This window comes from Phyllobates terribilis, unplaced genomic scaffold, assembly GCF_046119375.1.
Source record: "Phyllobates terribilis strain yellow unplaced genomic scaffold, ASM4611937v1 Scaffold_60__1_contigs__length_8166268, whole genome shotgun sequence".
In the NCBI taxonomy this organism is placed as follows: domain Eukaryota; kingdom Metazoa; phylum Chordata; class Amphibia; order Anura; family Dendrobatidae; genus Phyllobates; species Phyllobates terribilis.
Genome location: NW_027362820.1, coordinates 5,582,429 through 5,607,708, shown reverse-complemented (window position 1 = coordinate 5,607,708; position 25,280 = coordinate 5,582,429). Strand labels below are relative to the sequence as shown.

At 50.7% G+C, this 25,280-nt stretch overlaps 3 protein-coding genes and 1 pseudogene across 3 annotated transcripts in view; 3 read left to right on the top strand and 1 right to left on the bottom strand.

Moving 5' to 3' along the window:
- The window catches only part of LOC141192389 (uncharacterized), a 208,977-nt gene that overhangs the window by 81,960 nt on the left and 101,737 nt on the right, over positions 1 to 25,280 (bottom strand). The window lies entirely within an intron of this gene.
- On the top strand, positions 77 to 3,849 carry LOC141192338 (uncharacterized). The gene is made up of 2 exons (XM_073661855.1): positions 77 to 176; positions 2,582 to 3,849. The coding sequence occupies exons 1-2, from the start codon at positions 122 to 124 to the stop codon at positions 3,451 to 3,453; spliced, it is 927 nt and encodes a 308-aa protein (XP_073517956.1). The 5' UTR covers positions 77 to 121; the 3' UTR covers positions 3,454 to 3,849.
- Positions 1,557 to 2,060, top strand: LOC141192366 (fucolectin-6-like; annotated as a pseudogene).
- The window catches only part of LOC141192333 (uncharacterized), a 48,924-nt gene continuing 37,292 nt past the window's right edge, over positions 13,649 to 25,280 (top strand). The window contains exons 1-4 of the mRNA XM_073661839.1: positions 13,649 to 13,836; positions 15,652 to 15,831; positions 15,915 to 16,038; positions 16,122 to 16,219. Of these exons, the coding sequence (XP_073517940.1) occupies positions 13,759 to 13,836; positions 15,652 to 15,831; positions 15,915 to 16,038; positions 16,122 to 16,219 (480 nt within the window). The 5' untranslated portion in view covers positions 13,649 to 13,758. The remainder of the gene's footprint in view (positions 13,837 to 15,651; positions 15,832 to 15,914; positions 16,039 to 16,121; positions 16,220 to 25,280) is intronic.

The following is a 25,280-nucleotide window of genomic DNA, read 5'->3' as shown; positions in this document are numbered from 1 at the left end:
TAGAATGGTGGAGATGGCAGGATTAGAGCTGATCATAGATGGGACTTCTCCATCTGTCTGTGACTTTTACAATATTTGTTTCAGGGTGAAGATCTGACCCATATTAATACTACAGAGACATATGGGAAGGGGTGATGAGCGGTGTAAAGAGGAGACTCCTACATATGACCACCCAGGTGAGTAATGACCACTAAATGCAGAGAAGTCACAGATCCTGTGGTCATTATATTATGAGTTTGATCACACAAGTAATTGACGTGCATTTTACTTGCAGATAGATTTGATGCATAACAAAAAAAGCTTTTCTTTTTTACACCTTTTTTGATTAACGCGTTTTGGTAGCAAAGTTGCATTGGTTAAATGGGATTTTATTTGCTGCAGAAAGGCGCCATGTCTCCAATTGTAATGTAGTTGTGAGTTGCCAGATTACAGCTGAATGTCAAGAAGAGAGCCGGGTCACACACAGAAGTCAGGCAGGTGGACTCTAAGCTGGAGAAGCCAAGGTCAATATCTAGCAGCAGTACACGTCCCGGAAGGGCAGTCAAGTGAGAAGCCAAACCATTCTGCGGTCAACAAGAAGTATGTAGGCAGATCAGAAAAGGGTTTAGAAGTAGGGTCAGGTAATAATCTGGTCAAGGTCCAGTTTTGATTCTCCATTGAACATTTCACTAGAAAAGATCAGTGACAATACACACAAAGGAAATAAACGTGTCTATAACAAAACAGGTGTAATTGCAATAATGTTCTAGGAGAAATACTTCATTTTCTGGAACAATTTTAAGGGCGTCAACTATTTCAACCATGACTGTGTATAGAGAAATGTGAGACAATATAGAGATTAAAAATACAATTTATTAGATCGGAGTTGAAAACACATAAAAATACAAAAAGCCATTTAAGAGGGATAAATGTAATCACAAAAAACAATGGAATGAGGCATCTGAATGAGTCCTGGATAAGTCCTAAGCATACAGCCTTGAAGGGGTATTCCCATCTCCAAAATCCTATCCCAAAATATAGTAGGTGTGATAATAATAATAGAAAATACCTCCAATTAGAAATGTACTCCGAGTGTCCTGGGATCACCACGCTGACGTACCGACCCCCATCCCCTTACAGCAGAAGCACAAGGTGGCAGAGATAACATTCGTGACTGTTCCGCACACCGGATTGTTATTGTCGGGGAAGTTCCGAATTCGGACCTCGGCCCCCATCAGTCTCCAGGTTGGTGTGGGTGCACAAGTCACTATTGAAGTCGGTGTCTTTGTTCTCATCGATGGCATTCTTAGCCAATATGCTCCTGGTGGCATACGGATAGTCCGACACCTGGGAGGCCACTCTGGTCCTTGCTATGTTTGTGGCTGCAGGTGCAGGAGCAAATCCCAGAGCCAGAACCACAGATCCCAGTAGAATCAGAGAAGATACAAGATTCATCCAGATTGTGCAGGAGCAGCTCCTGTGAGTACAGACTGCAGGGAATAGTCACTGATTACCAGGGAACCAGCATTTATCAGATGTGGAGATTACACAGGACCTTCACTTACATCTCCTGCAGGATGAATCTTGTATCTTCTCTGATTCTACTGGGATCTGTGGTTCTGGCTCTGGGATGTGCTCCTGCACCTGGAGCCACAAATATAGCAAGGACCAGAGTGGCCTCCCAGGTGTCGGACTATCCGTATGCCACCAGGAGGATATTGGCTAAGAATGCCATCGATGGGAACAAAGACACCGACTTCAATAGTGACTTCTGCACCCACACCAACCTGGAGAAGGATCCCTGGTGGAAGCTGGACCTGGGCCAGAGCTACAAGATATCCAGCGTCGCCATAACCAACAGGATTGACTGTGGTCTGGAGCGACTGATGGGGGCCGAGGTCCGAATCGGGAACTCCCCCGACAATAACATTCCAGTGTGCGGCACAGTCACGAATGTGGTCTCTGCCACCTTGTAGCGACCCTCCATCCCCTTACAGCAGAAGGACGTCAGCGTGGTGATCCCATGACACTCGGAGTACCTGTCGATGTATGAGGTCGAGGTTTATTCAGACTCCAATTAGAAATGTGGTATAGTTCTCCTGATTCTTTGTCACTTACCCCATGTGCAGAGCATTTCAGTAGCTTAGGTATCCATAGTTATGACCACTAGCAACTAACTTGCAATGCCCTGAACATGGGGTAAGCAACATAGCGAATCAGAAGAACTATACATTTCTAATTGGAGATATTTGCTAATCTTATTTTTATTACACCTACTACATATTGGGATAGTTTCTCGGAGATGGGAATACCCCATCTTACATGTTTTGGCGTGTATTTTTATCTGTAGATTGTAATGTAATAAACCTTATTTTTAATCCTCCCTTTATTGTCTCAAACGTTTCTGCCTGTATGTATTATGTTTGTCGATGTTTGTATATTAGGGGTTGAGTACCATGGGATTTGTGAACAGGTGGCTCACCACTGTCATAGGTCATAGTTTCATTATACTTTGATTTGTAAAGAATTATGTATAGAGAAATGTTATAAAATATAAGGCATTGATATTAAAAAATAATAAAATCAGATTTATTCTTGGCAGATGACTGTGGTGTCAAACCAGATACCTATGAAAAGCGTGCCATTATTCCAGCTATACCTCCAGCCCTTCAGAGCAGAAATCAATCATCTGAGCCTTTTCAATCCGTCATCTACTTGGATTCATCACAGACTGTTAAGCAAAATGAAAGCCAGAGAAGGGATGTCGAACATCAAATAATTCCCACAGGGAAGAAACCATTTTCCTGTTCAGAATGTGAGAAATGTTTTAAAACTAAATATAAATTGCTTACACATCAGAGAAGTCACACAGGAGAAAAGCCGTTTTCATGTTCAGAATGTGGGAAATGTTTCAGCGATAAGTCATATTTGCTTAAACATTACAGAAGTCATACAGGAGAGAAGCCATATTCATGTTCAGAATGTGGGAAATGTTTTATCCAGAAAAGAGATCTTCATAAACATCAACAATTTCACATAGGAGAGAAGCCATATTCATGTTCAGAATGTGGGAAATGTTTTATCCAGAAACGAGATCTTCATAAACATCAACAATTTCACATAGGAGAGAAGCCATATTCATGTTCAGAATGTGGGAAATGTTTTATCCAGAAACCAGATCTTCATAAACATCAAAGAATTCACACTGGAGAAAAGCCATATTCATGTCAAGAATGTGGGAAATGTTTTGAACATAAATCTAAATTGCTTATGCATCAAAAAAGTCACACAGGAGAAAAGCCATTTTCATGTTCAGAATGTGCGAAATGTTTCAGCAATAAGTCAGATTTGCTTAAACATTACAGAAGTCATACAGGAGAGAAGCCATATTCATGTTCAGAATGTGGGAAATGTTTCACCCAGGGTTCATGTTTAATACAGCATATACAGTTACACAAAATAAAAAGGGATTAATAGAAGGACTTACTAGACCGATCGCAGAGACGATTCAGTTTAGCTGGAGGGAAGCACTCAAACGAACCGTTATGGAACAGGACCCCCGCTTACACAAATATGTATAACCCAGCATGAGTATAGATCAATATTCGGCCTGATCTTTTATGCCGACGGGGGCGCTGCCCACACACTCCCCTGTGATGACCTCACGTGGGCTGGTCTCCACCCTTCTTGGTTTTATTCAATCTCTAATTTTCTGCGATAACTCCTCACTGGTTGATCGCAGAAGTTAGCAAGTGATGCCATCTTTTTTATTGCAAATTTACCTGTGATGGATCAACCCCGTACTCCAAGATTTTGCCACATGGGGGTTGTCGTAGCGCCTATGCAGCTAATGGGACATAATGTTACAAAGTGGGGCGAATATTGTGGATCACATATTGTTGGACATTTTGTGATGTGACCAAAGCACTCCTGGCCCCCACCTTCCTGTGCTCACTTAGCAGGGGCAAACAGACAATGTGCTGATTAATGGGTTGTTGCCTAACTGCTGTCTGGGAGCCTACTGTGGGTATTATCTGGTGAGAACAATGGGTGCTAAAAATAGCCTGTGTGATTCTCTATAAAACCTGCTTGTAAGAATAAAAGTTTTAGTCCATCTTGGAGACACACTGCGATAGTCATATTTTATATATCCCAGTGTAAGAAAAGCCTTTCCATGTCAGGGGCCGGCAGAAGAAGATTGGACATCTGCGGATGGGGTAACTAGCTCCCGTCACACTACCTTTACTTAGAGACCACACATTACATGACTGCTGTCTGTTATTTTCATTTTCAGAAAGGCTCTAACTTGCTTCTTTAAGAGTGGTCTTGGCCAGTTTTGGATTGCATCTACTTTACTGATCTGGGGTTTGATCTCGCCTCTACCTACTACATATCCTAGTTATTTGGCCTCTTTATTTCCCATGGCAAAATGTTTTCAGATTTATAGAAAACCCTGCCTTCCTGAGAGGATCAAACACCGACCGGACCTTTTGCAGGTGACATCTCCAATCTGGGCTGAAGATTACGATATATAAAGTATGATGCAGTGTAATTCTTACGGATTGCGAGGATCCAGCCCATGGCACTCTGGAAGGTGGCCAGGGCTCCCTGCAGACAAAACAGCATCCGGACATATTGGAAACATCCGTTGGGCATAGAGAAGGCAGTCTTCTCCTTGGCTTCTTGTGACATAGGGATTTGCCAATATTTCTTAGTTAAATCCAAGGTGGTTATGTGGCGCCCCTGAGAGTTCAGTCGCCACAGAGGTACTGCACTTCATGGAACGAGGTGTGGTATCTCCTCTCCGAGGTAAGGATGGAGCACCACACAGGGCCCCACCACACATCCAACACTACACACTCCCATTCTGAAGGGGGTTTAGAGCACAATGTGGTACCCCAGTCCTGAATGGAGGAGTAAGGGCGGGACCAAAAGTAGGGGGAACCTTGTAGTGAGTAGGGTGGATGAAGCACTTTACGGTTATACTAATACATCCATATAAATATGGATGCCATCTTTAATACCGGGTCTTTTGTCGCAGTTCCCTGGAGGTGACAGTTAGTACAAGCTGCAGCTGCCTCAGGAGGCTGTGATTCCCGGTCTCAGGCCTTGAGATTGGGGGCTGGGGCAGAGTTGAGTTACAGCTGGCTGTGTCCTATGTCTTAGTCCACACCAGAAGGCCTAGGAGGGGAGCAGAGGAGAAGAGCTCCACAGGCGAAAGGATCTCAGGGGATGTGGACGGAGCAGAGTTGCCACCTGCTACCCTTATTCTGGCCCCGCCAGAGAGACTCCTGCCGCAAGAGGGGGTACCGGTCCCCGATTATCTGACTTTGTACTCCAAGTCTCTGTCAGAAAAGTCCGAAGGCTGAAGTGGATCCCAGGGGGAATATGGATGGAGCGGAGTCGCCACCTGTATCCCCTTAATCTGCGTCTATCCAGAGGGACCCCAGCCTTATGCCACGTTTACACCCCAGTCACCAATAAGGGACCTAGGCGGTCCGGGGGCTACAAGCCACCTTCAGCGGACATTGCGGTACCCGTACGGGACTTAGTAGGGGCACGAGGCGGTTCTAGTACAGCAAGTGAGAGGAACACACTGGTGGAGGGGTTTTGTCTGGTGCACCCGAGCTACCCGGAGTGAGCTGAACCCCATCCTGGTGGCCGCAGCGCGCCGTGAGGAACAAAGAGAAGCTTTGTGGCTGAAAACAAGTCTACCGTGAGTAAAACCTGGATGACTTCATACACCGCCTCTTCTCTCTCATTTCTGCGCGGCACCGCACCCACCATTCCTCTGCACTGCACTTCTTCTACTCTGCCCTGAGGCCTGGCTCCACCTGCGGGGAGCTATTCCATCCCAAGCTGCTAGAACACCGGCCTCAGAGGACTGGCGCAGCGCTGGTGGTCCTCAGCAGAAACCACAGGTGGCGTAGCCGACAAATAACCACTCATCCACTACCCCATATTTTTAATGTGTGCGCCCTGGCCACGGACTGAGCCAAGGCCACCACTGCATCCCCCTCTACCACCGGCCCGCAGTCCGAGTACACCTTTCCCAGGGAGGGCTAACGCTACCTGAGTAGTAGTGGGTCACAAAGTTATATACTTTGCCAGCCCACGTCTCGCGATCAGGTCATCGACACACGGCATCTGATATGCGTTGAACTTGGACTTCATTCAGCTTCCTATAATCGTTACAGAACCTCCATTCGCCATCAGGTTTTGGAACCAGGACAATAGGGCTACACCACCCTCTCTGATTCCTCAAATACTCAGAGATTCCTTGGAGAATAGCTCTCGCCAGGCCTCAGGAATTAGATAGGGCTTCAAGTTCACCCGCACATGGGATTAAATCAGAACCTCACGTTCTATGACCTTTGTACAAAATAGCAAATCTAAGAACAGGTCCCTGTTCTGCTGCAACAACTCCCACACTGCTATTTTTGAGCTTTCAACGGCATCTTTGCTATTATGACTCTTTCAACATCTGCTTCAGGCTTGTCCAGAAAACACGGAGCTTCAACTGGCTCCCTATCTTGCCACATATGTACACTTTGTACAGTTTTAGTCTTCTTGGTTATTATTATTAATTAATATAGCGCCATTAATTCCATGGCGCTTTACATGTGAAAAAGGGGTATACATAGCAGAAAACAAGCACAATAGTTTAAACAAAAACAAGTCACCGACTGGCACAGGAGGCGAGAGGACACTGCCCGTGAGGGCTCACAGTGTAGAAGGGGGGGTGAGGATACCGTAGGTGAGGGTACAGCTGGTCATGCAGTGATGGTTACTGCAGGTTGTAGGCTTGTCGGAAGAGGTCGGTCTTCAGGTTCCTTTTGAAGGTTTCCACGGTAGGCGCGAGTCTGTCGTGTTGGAGTAGAGAGTTCCAGAGTAGGGGGGATGCATGGGAGAAATCTTGTATGCAATTGTGGGAAGAGGAGAAAGGAGCAGAGTAGAGAAGGTGGTCCTGTGAGGATCGAAGGTTGCATGCAAGTAGGTACCGGGAGACTAGATCATAGATATATAGAGGAGACAGGCTATGGATGGTTTTGTATGCCAAGGTTAGGGTCTTGAACTTGAGTCTCTGGGCAATGGGGAGCCAGTGCAGGGATTGGCAGCGGGAAGAGACAGGAGAATAGCGGGGGGACAGGTGCATTAGTTGGGCAGCAGGGTTTAGGATAGATTGCAGGGGTGCGAGAGTGTTAGAAGAGAGACCACAGAGCAGGAGGTTGCAGTAGTCGAGGAGAGAGATGATGAGGGCACGCACTAGTGTTTTTGCAGATTCATGGTTGAGGAATGTGCGGATCCGGGAAATATTTTTGAATTGGAGTCGGCATGAAGTGGAAAGGCCTTGGATATGAGGTTTGAAGGAGAGATTAGAGTCAAGTGCTACCCAGAGGCAGCGAGACTGGGGAGAGTGGGGAGAGTGGGTGGCCATTGACTTTGATAGATAGGTCAGGAGGGGGGTTGAGTGAGATGGTGGAAATATGATGAATTTGGTTTTATCCATATTAAGTTTTAGGAATCTAGCAGAGAAGAAAGATGAAATAGCAGACAGACATTGTGGTATTCTGGTTAGTAAGGAGTTGATATTGAGTACAGAGAGGTAGATCTGTGATGGACTTTGTAGTTCCCTTCACCAAGCTTCTCTACCACCTCATAGGGGTCTTACCATTTGGCCAAAAACTCTCCACTGTGGGAATTAGTACAAGGACTCTGTCCCCGGGGCTGAACTGCCTCACCCTGGCTGACCAGTTGTAGACCCTAGATTGAGCCCCTTGTGCCTGGAGGAAATGTCCTTTTATGACGGGCATCACCTTCGCAATCAACTCCTACATTTTAGTGACATCCTCAATGATGCTCCGATTGGGGCGTAACCTCGGCTTCCCAGGAATCCTTCGCTATATCAAGGAGACCCATTGCATGTCGACCATATAGAAGTTCAAATGGAGAGAATCCGGTTGAGGCTTGTGGAACCTCCCGGATAGAAAACAACAGATACGGGAGGAGACAGTCCCAGTCTTGACCGTCCTTCTATATGACCTACTTAAGCATACTCTTCAATGTTTTATTTAACCTTTCCACAAGGCCATCCATCTGGGATGGTACATGGATGTCTTCAGTTGTGTAATTTGTAGGGCCTTACACAGTTCCCTCATCACCTTACTCATAAAGGCTTTTCCTTGGTCGGTAAGTATCTCCCCCGTTAATCCGGTCCAGGAAAAAATGTGTACCAACTCGTGTGCTTTACTTACCACAGAGGAGTTTCTCAGTGGAACTGCTTCAGGGCACCACGTAGCATAGTCAAGGATGAACAATATGTATTGATGCCCACAAGCAGATTTAACCAGGTGATGGACCCAGTCCATGGCAATTCGTTCAAACGGCACTTCTATGATGGGTAATGGTACGAGGGGACGTCGAAAGTGAGAGGAGGGGTGATTATCTGGCAGGTGGGACAGGACCTGCAATACTTTAAGATTTCCTGGTGATATCCAGGCCAATAGAACCTCCGCACAACCACTTATCCACTTTTATCCACATCCAAATGGTCAAGACATGTAAATGGACCATGTCCATCATCCTTCATCTACATAGTCAGGGTACCAACAATTGCTCCACTATTTCCTCTCTGACCTTAATAACGCTGTACAATAACTCCCCACTCAACATAAAATAGGGAAACCTGGTGTCAGCCCCTGGCTCTTGCGCTATACTGTTTAAGACAGTTACATTATGTAATGTCTCCTTTAGCATTAGCTCCCTATCACGGGCGGACCTAACATTTTCACCGGTCACCCCTACATCAGGTATGTTGGCCCCAAGGGACACTACCTTGTCATCCCCCACAAGGACACAGAAGGGAAACCCGTCAGACTCTGAGTGTGGTAACAGTTCTTTAGGGGTGACCCGTCTCTTAATCGAGCACTGTCGCCCTCCTCCAAAAGTCCCAAAACAAACAAAAGTCCTGGCCTATAATAATGGGGTGCAGTAAGTCCTAGACCACGCCAATCTCGTGGGACTCAGTACCTTGGCCCATTCCAATGTCCACTCTGGCCACTGGATAGCCTTTAGCATCCTCGTGAAAGCAATTGACGTCAACCTTCTTTCCAGGGATCAGCTGGAGAGGAAATGTGGCCCTCACTAGGGTCAACAAACTTTCTAAGACTAGCAGTCCAGTCACTTGCTGACCATTCCCCATTACGGGACAAGCTTGTGGCCCCTTATTGCATGGAAAGATCGCACTGCAAACTGGATACACATAGTATGAACAGTGGCAACCCAGGCTACAGTCCATCTGCTCGGAAGTCAGGGGACAATGCGGTGCTATATGGCCTGGGCCGTGATATTTCCAGCATATGTTGACAGCTGGAACCTTTGGTATAACCTCCCCTGAGCCTTTTGATCTTGGACGACCCACCCCTTTTTGGGTGTCCCCAAGGAACCATCGACCCCGTGATATCTTTCGAACAGTCTGACCAGGTCATCCGTATTCCGGGGATCCCCCTGGGCAACCCAAGTCTGTATTGGCCTCGGAAAGGAGTGCACAAACCGGTACATTACCACTCGCTCTACCATCTGCACAGGGGTAGAGGTCTTTGCCTGCAACCATTTTTGAACGTGGTTCAGCAAATCAAACATTTGGTAGGGAGGGGGTTTGTCACAGTGATATGCCAAGCGGTGGACACGTTGTACCCTGACAGTCATTGTCACTCCTAAGCGCATCTTTTAAGGCTAAGTCAGAGTAGGCCTTCTGGAGCTCCCCCGTTAAGTATGGCATCAGCACATTGCCCTGGTGAGAGTTTCTCCCTCTCGTCGAATCTTTCAAAAATGGCCTCTGTGTCGTCACCCTTGGTCATTTTCTGCAGGGCTCTCCTTACTGCCTTCTGGATGGAGACATCATCAGCTGACGTTGGAGTCGAATCTACCGCCATGCCACGAACCTCTGTCGCATAAGCAGCTTATTTGGCTCCTGTTGCGCCAGCTGTTGTCGGTTCTGCTGCTACAGCTGGGCTTGTACCAGGTGTTTCACTAGGTTCTCCATGCTATCTGATGTTATTTGCTGGCTTATGGCTGCCTTCGTCCAGGGCATGCAGTACCTCTGTAGCAGTCACACGTGTTCCCTGGGAACTCTGCCCGTATTTCTAACACCCATTGTGGGAATGCTACTCACTTGGGTGCGTGGTGAGGTAACACGGGAACCGTTTCCATTTATATGTCCTTGCTGGGTTATTGGTTCTTCATAAACCGATGCGGCACATAGACCCCGTAATGATCGCGGCTCTCTCCAGCAGCCGCCGATATCAGCGCTGTATTGCAGTGTATTGCCGTGCAGAGACCGTCTATCTGCACAGCAATATCAGTGCCAGCCACCGGCCTATCAGAGGCCAGCAGCTGACCTCTGCGTCCCAGCGCGGCGACGTGTGACGTCACTGCCATGTACAGATGTCAGCTGCTGGCCTCTGATAGGTCGGTGGCTGGCACTGGTATTGCTGTGCAGAGAGCCGGTCTCTGCGCGGCAATACACTGCACTACAGCGCTGATATTGGCGGCTGCTGGAGAAAGCCGCGATCGTTACGGGGTCTGTGCCTGCGGGCCACAGGTGCAGAAAGGACGCCGAGGGAACGGAGGACAGGTGAGAATATATATATATTTTTTTCTCTGTCATGTCAAATACAGCACAGGGGACCTGTGCTCAGTATAGGGAGGGGAGCACCGTGTGCAGTATGGGGGGACGGGGACCCTGAGCGCAGTATAGGGGGACGGGGACCATGAGCGCAGTATGGGGGGGGACCCTGAGTGCAGTATGGGGGGACGGGGACCATGAGCGCTGTATGGCGGGGGACGGGGACCCTGAGCGCAGTATGGGGGGGGACGAGGATCCTGAGCGCTGTATGGGGTGGGCTGGGACCCTGAGCGCTGTATGGGGGGGGGCGGGGACCCTGAGTGCAGTATGGGGGGATGGGGACCCTGAGTGCAATATGGGGGGACGGGGACCCTGTGCGCAGTATGGGGGGGGGCGGCCATGTGCGCAGTATGGGGGGGACACCTGGATGGGGGACATGTCTGCAACATGGGGACCTGGATGGGGGACATGTCTGCAACATAAGGACCAGGATGGGGGACCATGTCTGTAATATGGGGGACCATGTCTGCAATATGGGGGACCTGGATGGGGGACCATGTCTGCAATATGGGGGGACCTGGATGGGGGACCATGTCTGCAATATGAAGGCCATGTCTGCGATATGGGGGACCTGGATGGGGGACCATGTCTGCAATATGGGGACCATGTCTGCAATATGAAGGCCATGTCTGCAATATGGGGGACCTGGATGGGGGACCATGTCGGCAATATGGGGGACCATGTCTGCAATATGGAGGACCTGGATGGGAGACCATGTCTGCTGGATGGGGGACCTGGATGGGGGACCATGTCTGCAATATGAAGGCCACGTCTGCAATATGGGGGACCATGTTGGCAATATGGAGGACCTGGATGGGAGACCATGTCTGCTGGATGGGGGACCTGGATGGGGGACCATGTCTGCAATATGGGGGACCTGGAGGGGAGACCATGTCTGCAATATGGCGGACCTGGAGGGGAGACCATGTCTGCAATATGGGGGACCTGGAGGGGAGACCATGTCTGCAAGATGAGGACCAGTTCAAAAGGTGTATAGAAAATAAAATGGTATCACTAAAAATGTCACTTTGTCATGCAAATAATGCGGCCCCCCAAATTAAATGTTTTTCCATGTGCGGCCCATATGCCCAGCTGAGTTTGAGACCCCTGGTCTAGGACAACCACCTCTGTGATATATACCTCCCATCAACTGTGTGTCCGAAAGCCACCTTACATCATCTTAGACCGAACAAGGAGTTAATGGCTGAAATACATACAAACATGTATACAGCCATAGTGAAGTAAGTGAAGGTGCATAGAAACTGACAGCTTCCTTCATGCACATACACTCCCATCATCATTCATCTTAGTGACGCAGAACTCGCTCTATTCAGAGGGTGCAGATAGATAAATAGGGATACTCCTCTCCGTACACCTCGTACACACGTGGCCCCGCTCCGTACACCTCGTACACACGCGGCTCCGCTCCGTACACCTCGCACACACGCGGCTCCGCTCCGCACACCTCGTACACACGCGGCTCCGCTCCGCACACCTCGTACACACGCGGCTCCGCTCCGTACACCTCGTACACACGCGGCTCCGCTCCGAACATCTCGCACACACGCGGCTCTGCTTCGTACGCCTCGTACACACGAGGCTTTGCTCCGTACGCCTCGTACACACGCAGCTCTGCTCCGTACGCCTCGTACACACGTGGCCCCGCTGCGTACACCTCGTGCACACGCGGCTCCGCTCTGTACGCCTCGCACACACGCGGCTCCGCTCTGTACGCCTCGCACACACGCGGCTTTGCTCTGTACGCCTCGTACACACGCGGCTCTGCTCCGTACACCTCGTACACACGTGGCCCCGCTCCGTACGCCTCGTACACGCGCGGCTCCGCTCCGTACGCCTCGCACACGCGCGGCTCCGCTCCGTACGGCTCGTACACGCGTGGCTCCGCTCCGTACGGCTCGTACACACGCGGCTCTGCTCCGTACACCTCGTACACACACGGCTCTGCTCCGTACACCTCGTACACGTGCGGTTCCGCTCCGTACGCCTCGCACACACGCGGCTCCGCTCCGTACGCCTCGCACACATGCGGCTTTGCTCCGTACGCCTCGTACACGCGCGGCTCCGCTCCGTACACCTCGTACACAAGCGGCTCCGCTCCGTACGCCTCGCACACACGCGGCTCCGCTCCGTACGCCTCGCACACATGCGGCTTTGCTCCGTACGCCTCGTACACGCGCGGCTCCGCTACGTACACCTCGTACACACGCGGCTCCGCTCCGTACACCTCGTACACACGCGGCTCAGCGCCGTACACCTCGTACACACACGGCTCCGCTCCGTACACCTCGTACACACGCGGCTCTGCTCCGTACACCTCGTACACGTGCGGTTCCGCTCCGTACACCTCGTACACACACGGCTCTGCTCCGTACACCTCGTACACACGCGGCTCCGCTCCGTACACCTCGTACACGCGCGGCTCTGCTCCGTACACCTCGTACACACTCGGCTCTGCTCCGTACACCTCGTACACACTCGGCTCCGCTCCGTACACCTCGTACACACGCGGCTCTGCTCCGTACACCTCGTACACACGCGGCTCTGCTCCGTACACCTCGTACACACGCGGCTCCGCTCCGTACGCCTCGTACACACTCGGCTCCGCTCCGTACACCTCGTACACACGCGGCTCTGCTCCGTACACCTCGTACACACACGGCTCTGCTCCGTACACCTCGTACACACGCGGCTCTGCTCCGTACACCTCGTACACACGCGGCTCTGCTCCGTACACCTCGTACACACGCGGCTCTGCTCCGTACACCTCGTACACACACGGCTCTGCTCCGTACACCTCGTACACACACGGCTCTGCTACATCCACACTGTAAACCCCTCCTGACCCCACACATAAACTTCAGCTCATCCAGCACCATGACAACCAGCACAGCAGAGTCCTGCATCCACTGAGGCCCCTGATCATGTGACCCCTGACTCCTCCCCTCCTGTGACCTCATCACAGCTCCTGGGCGCACAGAGCAGCCATCTTCCTTCCATTTAGGATCCTGTAGATTCAGTCGTTCTCATCATTATCTTCCATCTTCTAGAAAATTTACCTTACACCTTAGTGGATGGAGAAGGAGAAGAAGAAGATGGCGGAGAGGATATTCCACCTCACCCTAGAGATCCTCTTCCGGCTTACTGGAGAGGTGAGAGATTCTGACAGGGGCGGACACAGACTGTAGTGGGCCCCTGTGCAAGAAATTTTTGGGGGCCCCCCTGCCCTTCATAAGGTAACAAAGTTATGTAAACATAACCCCCCCATGTGCAGCTCTCACCCCCCCTCACGTGTGCAGCTCTCACCCCCCCTCACGTGTGCAGCTCTCACCCCCCCTCACGTGTGCAGCTCTCACCCCCCCTCACGTGTGCAGCTCTCACCCCCCCCTCACGTGTGCAGCTCTCACCCCCCCCTCACGTGTGCAGCTCTCACCCCCCCCTCACGTGTGCAGCTCTCACCCCCCCTCACGTGTGCAGCTCTCACCCCCCCCTCACGTGTGCAGCTCTCACCCCCCCTCACGTGTGCAGCTCTCACCCCCCCTCACGTGGGCAGCTCTCACCCCCCCTCACGTGGGCAGCTCTCACCCCCCCTCACGTGTGCAGCTCTCACCCCCCCTCACGTGGGCAGCTCTCACCCCCCCTCACGTGGGCAGCTCTCGCCCCCCCCTCACGTGGGCAGCTCTCGCCCCCCCCCTCACGTGGGCAGCTCTCGCCCCCCCCCTCACGTGGGCAGCTCTCGCCCCCCCCCTCACGTGGGCAGCTCTCGCCCCCCCCCTCACGTGGGCAGCTCTCGCCCCCCCCCTCACGTGGGCAGCTCTCGCCCCCCCCCTCAAGTGGGCAGCTCTCGCCCCCCCCCCTCACGTGGGCAGCTCTCGCCCCCCCCCCTCACGTGGGCAGCTCTCGCCCCCCCCCCTCACGTGGGCAGCTCTCGCCCCCCCCTCACGTGGGCAGCTCTCGCCCCCCCCCTCACGTGGGCAGCTCTCGCCCCCCCCCCTCACGTGGGCAGCTCTCGCCCCCCCCCTCACGTGGGCAGCTCTCGCCCCCCCCCCTCACGTGGGCAGCTCTCGCCCCCCCCCTCACGTGGGCAGCTCTCGCCCCCCCCCTCACGTGGGCAGCTCTCGCCCCCCCCCCCTCACGTGGGCAGCTCTCGCCCCCCCCCCCTCACGTGGGCAGCTCTCGCCCCCCCCCCTCACGTGGGCAGCTCTCGCCCCCCCCCTCACGTGGGCAGCTCTCGCCCCCCCCCCTCACGTGGGCAGCTCTCGCCCCCCCCCCTCACGTGGGCAGCTCTCGCCCCCCCCCCTCACGTGGGCAGCTCTCGCCCCCCCCCCTCACGTGGGCAGCTCTCGCCCCCCCCCCTCACGTGGGCAGCTCTCGCCCCCCCCCCTCACGTGGGCAGCTCTCGCCCCCCCCCTCACGTGGGCAGCTCTCATCTCCCCCCACTCCTAGTTAATTGTATTTAAAAAAAAAATAAAACTTGTTATACTTACCCCCATGCGATCCTTGCAGAATCCTGGCGCTCGTCCAAATCGCTGACACCAGGTTCTCCTGACTTCCGGCCATGTGACGGCGCCTTCACATGACCGGAAGTCAGGGGAATCATGAAGGCGCAGCAGCGCAGCGCTCATATGTCCCGGACCCGGCGCTTAGCATGGGGCTGGGGGCCCCATGAGAGAGATGCACAAGAGGGGGGCCCCCCAACGGGGCTCCGAGGGGGCCCCTACCAGCTGGGCCCCATACTGGAGTCAGGGCAGTCATGCCCTGATGGCGGCCCTGCTGGAGGGGCCCCCTCTCCCTCGGGGCCCCCGTTCAATGAACGGGCTGCACGGGCAGTAGTTCCGCCCCTGGATTCTGATGGCGTCACATTACATCATTCTTATCTATGGGAATAACAGATGGATAGAACTGGAGAGTTGAGGACTCTGGAAATGTCTGTAGTGAGATTTATTAATGTGTCTCTCCATAACCAGGATTACACAGTAGTGAAGAAGACCTCTAGTGGGCGCTGTCAGGACCCTGTGTCTGAGGGATGGGGAAGACCCCTGAGCCCAATCACGGGGCCTCCACCTCACCCCCTGATACATGAGGACATCAATGACCAGAAGATCCTAGAACTCACCTACAAGATGATTGAGCTGCTGACTGGAGAGGTGACACTGCTGGGAATGCTGGGACATTATACAGTAACGCTATGGAGGGATCGGGGGGATGACGGTATCATTGTATGTGTCAGGTTCCTATAAGATGTCAGGATGTCGCTGTCTATTTCTCCATGGAGGAGTGGGAGTATTTAGAAGGACACAAAGATCTGTACAAGGACATCATGATGGAGGTTCCCCAGCCCCTCACATCACCAGGTAATAGACAGGGCTAAAACCACACGGCCTATAATTATCTGTATGTAAAGAATGAATTCAGTCCCTGTATGTGTTTCCTCCAGATCTATCCAGTAAGAGGACAACACCAGAGAGATGTCCCCGTCCTCTTCTTCCACAGGACTGTAAACAAGAAGACCCCAATGTTCCTCAGGATCATCAGGTAGATGGAGAGAAGGTGTCATGAGATCTCCCCTATGATGTGTAGACGGCTGTGATGGTCTTGTGGTCAGTCTTGTTTTTCCCCTTCTCCCATGACAGCACCACCTGAGAGAGAGGGTATCCACTAATCAAGGACAGGAAACCTACTGAACAAAAGGGTGGTGCCTCTCCTTTTCATCAATATGGTTTCCGGTCCTTGAAGGAACCTAGAGAGTAAAGTAACGGTACAATTGAACTTACCCAAGTCTGGTTGGTGTCTGCAAGGATCTGGGATGCTGACAGATCTGGAGACACTACCGCTGGCCAGGACGTTGGGGTGTGCAGTTGCATGACCACTTTGTTGAACGTGGTTGGCGTACCCCGTGTTGAGTGCGCTGGAGTTATGGCAACCAAGATCTGCGCAAGCGCGAGGCGCACTAGTGGGATATCTAGCGCGCCCTGCTGAGGAAGTGTGCCAGAAAGCAATGCGGCAGTAAAATGCAGGGGCTGTTTATGAACAGGGCTCGCCGGTATGCTCCCTTCACACCGCTCGCTGGAAGGAAAAGTCTGACCCGGAAATAATGCGAGATTTCTGGGGGGAGGTCGGCAGCAGACGCTGGAGCTGTGGCGTCCGTCCGGTATATAGTGGACGGTTGACCACCAGATGGTGGAGGCCGGCAGCTTTCCTCTTGATAGCAGAAAACTTCGGCACTCCATACATGAATATATAAGAAATACAGTATCTAGACTAATGTCACTTTGAAAAATGAAGGTTCTTTGCGCATAATTTGGCCAATTTATGTGTGCCCATCAACCGTGACAAGGTCACCTTCGTATGATGGGTAACTATACTACGCTACCACTGGATATGCCACTCTTGGGCTGCAAGCCTGCATGGACAATATGTCTCTGCTGGGCTTTTAACCTACAATGTATGGGCTGGTAGAGCTAGTTAAAACCACCTGTGACTGAATGGGAGGGACACATGGTCAGAAAAAAGGCTATCAAACTTCTAATAGTGTGAACACGTACCTGCTGCAATGCTCCAGGAGCGGGATCCCAAAATTGATTAATAGAAAAGAAAGGGGTCGCTCACTGGTCTATTCGGGTGCTCTGAAGAAAAACATAATCTAAATAGCAGAAAACTTCGGCACTCCATACATGAATATATAAGAAATATAGTATCTAGACTAATGTCACTTTGAAAAATGAAGGTTCTTTGCGCATAATTTGGCCAATTTATGTGTGCCCATCAACTGCGACAAGGTCACCTTCATATGATGGGTAACTATACTACGCTAGATTTCCTCTTGATGCCATGGATATGCTGGAGGCGTAGCAGCAGCCACAGCCACCACGGCAGCTGCGTTATCGTCAGAGACGCAGCAGTGACAGCTGTACAAGTGACAGATTAACCAGAAGAACAAGGCAGTTTGTGAGTCGACCACGTCCAGGGGAGAACGGTCATGTGAACTGATCCAGCCTCCATCTCCGGTACCCTAGACTGAACGGCAGAGTGGTGAGTGATCTTCGTATATGTTCATCATGTTGAATAGGTCCTTTTCTCTCTGTGTTCTTTGCTAGGAGGGGCCTAAGAGGTGTAGCGCCAAGCTAAAAGATAAAGAATGTGCGGCGATAACTTACCCAGCACATATATGAAGAGATTCTTGTATTCTGAAGACCACCTCTGAAGAAACCCCCCAACTTTGCCATGGATTTAAAATCCATAATTAGGATAGAAGTTACAGACTCCATTAATTCACTGATTCAGCAGGAAAGTGGTAAAAGGGAGAAAAGACCCAAACAGCAGGCCGCTGATTCAGAAGAGTCTGTAATATCTGAGGATAGAGACGAATCGGACTCCTCTTCTTCCTCATCCTCTGATAGTGATACAGGGGGGAGGCCGTGTTTTCCTACAGAAGACACAGATATATTGGTAAAGAACTACTATGGGCATGTCAGATACTAAAACCCCAAGAACAGTCCAGGACATTATGTTTCGGGGGTTTGGTATAAAAGAAAAATTGCATATTTCCGGTTAGTGAAAGAATTGAAATGCTCATTAATAGGGAATGAAGGAAGCCTGAGAAAAAGGATCCACTGCCGTCGTCATCCAAAAGGAGGTGTCTGTTTGATGAGGAAGAAGCAGCCATGTGGGACAAAACCCCTAAAATAGACATGGCGGTGGCCAAGTCAACCAAAAGATCTACCCTGCCCTTTGAAGATCCTCTTGATAAAAAAGTGGATGTGTATCTGAAGCAGATATGGAAGTCTTCAGAAGGGGCAATAAAACCAGCAGTTTGGGCAACCTGCATGGCCAGATCCATGATGATTTGGTTACAGCAGTTAGAGGATAAGATTAAGAACAACGTCCCTAAGGATATAATTCAAGGAGCAGCTACTTTCCTCGCAAACGCCTCGACAGACTCAGTGATGTTTGCAAACAGATCGGCAAACCTATAAAAAGCTGCACTTAGAGCACTATGGCTCAAGAGCTGGCCGGGAGATGTTCAGTCCAAGGTCAAGCTATGCCCAATTCCATGCGAAGGAGAATTTCTCTTTGGACGGGTACTAGATGATATACTGGACTAGGCAGGAGATAAGAGAATTTCCCAGAGGTGCCAGTGCAGGAGCAGGGGAAGGGATTCTATTCCCCCTATTCCTAATAAAAAAAAAACAGATGGCACCTTCAGGACCATAGTGAACTTGAAAGAAAGGGGTGAACAAATTTCTAGTCTACTGGCCCTTCAAAATGGAGACCATAAAATGCTATTTCCAGAGTGTTTTATATGAGATTGCTAGATGTGAAGGATGCCTATGAACACATCCCAATCTATATGGAAGAACAGAAATTCTTGAGGGTGGCCTTGTATATAAACGAACAAGTCGGGCACTTCTAGTACAGAGCGCTACCCTTTGGCCTATCTATGGCTCTGAGGGTATTTACAAAAATTATATAGAAGTCGCAGTGCATCTCCGGTAGCAGAATACCCTAATAAATCCTCTACTTGGACGATATTCTAGTGGTAGGCAGGTCAATAGAGCACTGCAGTTGTCAACTGATAACAATCAGAACCATTCTGACCAGGCTGGGATGACTGCTAAACCTATAAAAATCAAAACTGGAACGACAGAGGGTTCAGTCATTCTTAGGACTTGAGTGCAAAAAAGCAGACTTGTCTACTGCAGGAAAAAAAGGACGACAAGGTCATGGTTAGTCTTGAGCCAGTTTGTTCGGCATGTGAAATTCGGGTTCGTATTCGGGGTTCCGACTTGTTCGCGCCAAAAAAATCGGCTCTGCCCACGAACATCCCTGATTTTCCATGCTGTCACGCAGATGTTATCTCCGGTGGGGCGTGATCTCGGCCTCCCAGGTTTCCTTGGAGATGTCTAGGAGACCCCTTGGATGCCGGCCATATAGAAGCTCGAATGGAGAGAAGCCAGTGAAGGCTTGGGGAACTTCTCTGACGGAGAAAAGTAGAAACGGAAGCAAGTAGTCCCAGTCTCAACCATCCTTCTCAATGACCTTTTTGAGCATCGCTTTCAGGGTCTTATTGAAGCGCTCCACCAGGCCATCAGTTTGCAGATGGCAAACGCAGGTTCGCAGCTGAGTAATCTAAAGCACTTTGCACAGCTCCTTCATCACCTTGCTCATGAATGGGGTTCCTTGGTCCGTCAGGATTTCCTTCAGCAGGCCGGTCCTAGCAAAGATGTTGACAAGTTCCCGAGCTAAGTTCCGTAAGGGTACCCCTTCGGGGTACCGGGTCGCATAGTCCATGACGACCAAGATGTATTGATGGCCCTGGGCCGATTTAATTAAGGGACCCACGAGGTACATGGCAATCTTCTCAAAGAGAACTTCTATCACAGGTAGTGGAACTAAGGGACTACGGACTTGGGAGGTGGACTCGGTTATCTGGCAGGTGGGGCAGGACCTACAATAGTTTAAGATCTCCCGGTAGCATCCTGGCCAATAAAACCTCCTCACTATTCGCTCCTGAGTTTTTTCAACCCCTAGGTGTCCCCCCCCCCCCCCCCTAGAATATGTGAGTGGGCCATATCTAATACCCTCCGACGGTATGGCCCAGGAACTAACAGCTGTTCCACTACCTCTTCACCTTTGTTTGGTTACCTGGTACCCCCTGAATTGCAAAGTGTGGGTACCGCCCCCGACTCTTGAGCAACACCATTACAAACCGTAACATTGTCCCACGCCCCTTTCAAGGTCAAGTCCCGAACTTGAGCTGCCCCAAAGTTCTCTCCGGGCACCTCTAACTCAGGGAGGTCGGCCTCCTCAGTCACAGTCTCGTCCTCACCGACAAGGACACACAGTGGAAACCGATCCACTTCCAATGTCGACCGAGGTATTTCTAGGGTCCTGGCTTTTGTCTCCGTGATGGAGTCTGGATCCCTTCCCCCACAAATCCCAGAACAAGGGAAAATCGTGCCCCAATATGACGGAATGTATCAGGTCCTTGACCAACCCGACCTCGTGGGATTGGGCGCCACAGTCTGTTTCGACTGTCACTCTGGCCACCGGGTAGTTCTTGGCATCCCCATGTATGGAGCGGATGCCCAAAGATCTGGCGGGGATCAGCTGGTGGGGAAGGGTGGCACTGATCGAGGTCACTAGGTTCATCACTCCTTTAACGGACACGGCACACACCTGCGGCCCCTCGCCGGGTTGACAGTCCACACTGCAGGCTGGGTAAGCATAGTATGAACATCGTCTCCCTAGACTGCAGTCCATTGGCTCAGCAGACGTATGACACTGGGTGGCTACGTGTTCCGGATTGCGACATCGCCAACAGGTCACATCCTTCACAACAGACCTTGCAGCCCCTTCAGTGGAAGTGGAATGCCCCCAGTTGTGGCTCTTAACCCCTTCCGTGGTGAACCCACTCCCTTTTGGGCACTCCAGTAAGGGGAGCTGGCTATCTCGGGTATCCCCAGGGATTTTTCAACCACTTGGAATCTCTCTACAAGACCTATGAGGTCGTCTGCATTCCGACGGTCGCCCTGGGCAACCCAGGTCTGCACCGGCCTGGGTAGGGAATGGATGAACCTGTCCATTACCACACGCTCAACCATCTGGGCAGGAGAGGAAGACTCTGGCTGCAGCCATTTCTGGACAAGATGTAACAAGTCAAACATTTGTGAGCGTGGAGGTCTGTCGCCAGCATACGCCCAGTGGTGGACCCTTTGTGCTCTGACAGACATAGTCACTCCTGAGCGTGCCAATATTTTGGTTTTTAATTTGGCATATTCCTTTGCGTCCTGTAATGTCAAATTGTAATAAGCCTTCTGCGGGTCCCCAGTCAAATATGGCGCCAGAACCTCCACCCACTGCTCCAGCGGCAATTTCTCCCGTTCCGCTACCCTCTCAAAAACAGTCAGGAACACCTCAATATCATGCCCCGGGGTCATCTTCTGTAACGCTTTCCTTACCGTCTTCCTGATGTATGCATCATCACTTGGACTTGACGGAAGCCGTCGCCTTGCCACGGATCGCCTCTAAAAGTAACTCGATCTGCTGTTATTGGTGATGCTGATCCTGTTGCTGCGGTTTCTGGAGCTGAACTTGTTGTATCAGCAGCTTAGTGGTCTCTTGTTGCTGCTGTAGCTGCTCACGGTGCTGCTGTTGCATTCTCTGCTGCATGCTCTGCAACTGCTGCTACTGCATGGTCTGCTGGCTCTGCACCAGGTGCTTAATTAGCTCTTCCATGGTGCCGGACGTCTCCTGCTGGCTGGCAGCCTTCACCCAAGAAATCCACCGGTCTCTGTAGCAGGTACACGTGTTCCTGGAATCTTGCCCGCATTCTCCACCAGCTGTGGTAAGATAAAACGCCTCACTTGGTCGCTTCCGGAAGTAGACTCAGGAACCGTGTTTTCTCTGCAGCCTTTATTTAGTGCCATAAATCTCCGCAGCTCCAGCAAAACTAAACACAGCCTTACTGGCAAAACAACAAAACAAAAGATAAACGAAAGCACAGTCCATAGCAGTGTGGGATTAGCCACACAGGTTGTAGTCCCAGCATTCAGCTCCTCTCTGAGCTGTGGTCTTCCAGTCTGGAGTCTTTGCCACTCCAAACTCACAACAGAGAAAAAAAACCAGGACTGAACATTTAAACATTGTTCAGCCACACCCTGAGGTGGAGGTATGGGGAATGACATCCCTCCCATCTCTGTCATTCCGATAAAACCACGCTTTTTAAGAGTTAACCCCCAGCATATAAAATGCTGGCAGAAAGTTTATTGGTTCTAGTTCACATAGGCTAGCAACCAGTGTGACACATACCTCCCTTCATATACCATACCAGTGACTCTGGCACAATAGTTAGATCTTTGTCTCAACACTGCTCCAAGTCTCACGCTATGGGAGGAACTTGTCAATCACTGGGAAAGTCCTGGGCCAAATCTTCTTTTTTTTGGGGGGGGGGGGTGTGAAGACATGAGGGTCTGTGGGTGGTCTCGTTCACAGCCCCGCTGTCTTTAGATAGACCGCATCGGCCAGGACTCATCCCATTGAATTCCCACACTCCTTCCCCATGGGCATAATATTACTGAAACAGCATAGGGTGAGGGTAAAACAGTGTGGCACTACTTTATTGAACCACCAAACAGACAATAATAAATAGGACAGTCCCAGCAAATACACAAGATGGTGCAAAAGACAGAGTCTCACCCTTCCGCTGGCGCGCCGGAATTAGAGCAGCTGTGACTTCAGGGCATCCAATGCCTACTACCCCAACCAGTAGCACCCAGCTTTTGGCGGGCACCCACAGAGAGGAGGTAGTGGCAAGTTTAGGAAGCTAACCGAGTGCAGTGAGGTATGTGGCCAGGTGACCTGATTGTCAAAAAAAATCACAGAAAAAGAAAAAAACAGCCTTACCAACACCAGGTCAGATCACCAAAGCACAAGCCGGACGCGGCAGACCCCATGATAAAGGCGGGGGCCGCACAGGTGCAAAACACCGCCTCCATGAATTGTCAGATATGTGAGTGGCTGTGTAGCATCAACATTGCACACAAATGCTGCCTTTGGTGATCTGACCTGGTTTTGGTAAGGCTGTGACCTGATTGTCCCAACCTGGATTCTTCAAAACGTTTTTGAGGGTTAGGTGATGGTCAATTGAGCAGATCTGAATTCTTCCAGCTAGGACTGTGGTCCCTTAAGCTGGCGTCCTGTAGATTCTCTGTCTGGGGAACAGAGGCAGATTCCCCCCCCCCCCACCCCCCTTCAATAGGTCACAACTATTCTTCAGGCCATCATCCACAGGTCCGGGGGAAGGTGAGATGTGGTCAACTCTCATTGTTTGAGTATTTAATCAAACTGCATAGTTTGTCCTTCCCTGCTAGCAAGTAAACAAGTTGCCTGGACTGATACAATGGTAGCAACATATTAGCAAAAATCAATTGTTCAATGACCTGCGTTCCTGTCATCCACGGATAGCAAGACAATATGCTGAAACAAACGTCAACTCAAGAGTCAACGTTAAGGCTCATATAACAATGGCCTATGTTTCTTGACCCACCAAAGAAGCACGTCTGGCTTAATCAAGAACAAATGCTGTGTCGTCACATTGGGGAATATGAGAAAATCACTGATGTTTAAAAGTTGTACAAGAGCTCAGGAGCGAAAGTGCGATAGGGACTTATCCGGTATGAAATAAAATATTTTTAACAGGGTTCTGCTAACCTGGTATGGCTGTGTTCACAAAACAGTTATCAAGACGTAGGTAATCAGCTGCTGCAGATCCACAGGTTGTCAGACCAAACCAAAGTAGATGGAGGAAAAACATGGATGGTCCACGCTGCTGGTAGATTGATGAAAGGATCAGGATACACAGAACTGTATTAATTGTCGTTTTATTATCGACACCTTTCGAAGTTGACACTTCTTAAGGATATAACCACATGTAGACACATATAACAGTCAGACAGCTTTATAAGAGGGGCATTCAAATAATGGCGCCAAAGAGGCCCATGATGTGTCAAAGTTCACCTTTTACCGTTATGACAACTCTGAAAAACCAAACGCTGATGAAAATCTGATCCAAAACACTGAGGAAAATAAGACTGGATTGTTAAGTATGAGAAAAATCACTGACGTCTGAATGAGGCCCTACATTGAAAAACCTGTGAGCTTTTACAAAGCCTACCTGAGATAAAATGGAGGATGCTCGGTTTTCATCGGGTACAATGGAAGATGTGCTCTATTTCAGTGTACCTCAGGTAAAATGGAGGAGGCTCTCCAGGCGTACCTCAGGTAAAATGGAGGAGGCTCTCCCGGTGTACCTCAGGTAAAATGGAGGAGGCTCTCCAGGTGTACCTCAGGTAAAATGGAAGAGGCTCTCCAGGTGTACCTCAGGTAAAATGGAAGAGGCTCTCCAGGTGTACCTCAGGTAAAATGGAAGAGGCTCTCCAGGTGTACCTCAGGTAAAATGGAAGAGGCTCTCCAGGTGTACCTCAGGTAAAATAGAAGAGGCTCTCCCGGTGTACCTCAGGTAAAATGGAAGAGGCTCTCCCGGTGTACCTCAGGTAAAATGTCGGAGGCTCTCCAGGCGTACCTCAGGTAAAATGTCGGAGGCTCTCCAGGCGTACCTCAGGTAAAATGTCGGAGGCTCTCCAGGCGTACCTCAGGTAAAATGTCGGAGGCTCTCCAGGCGTACCTCAGGTAAAATGTCGGAGGCTCTCCAGGCGTACCTCAGGTAAAATGTCGGAGGCTCTCCAGGCGTACCTCAGGTAAAATGGAGAAGGCTCTCCCGGCGTACCTCAGGTAAAATGGAAGAGGCTCTCCCGGCGTACCTCAGGTAAAATGGAAGAGGCTCTCCCGGCGTACCTCAGGTAAAATGGAAGAGGCTCTCCCGGCGTACCTCAGGTAAAATGGAGGAGGCTCTCCAGGTATATCTCAGGTAAAATGGAAGAGGCCCTCCCGGTGTACCTCAGGTAAAATGGAGGAGGCTCTCCAGGTGTACCTCAGATAAAATGGAGTAGGCGCTCCCTGTGTACCTCAGATAAAATGGAGGAGGCTCTCTTAGTGTACCTTAGATATAATGGAGGAGGCTCTCCTGGTGTAAAAC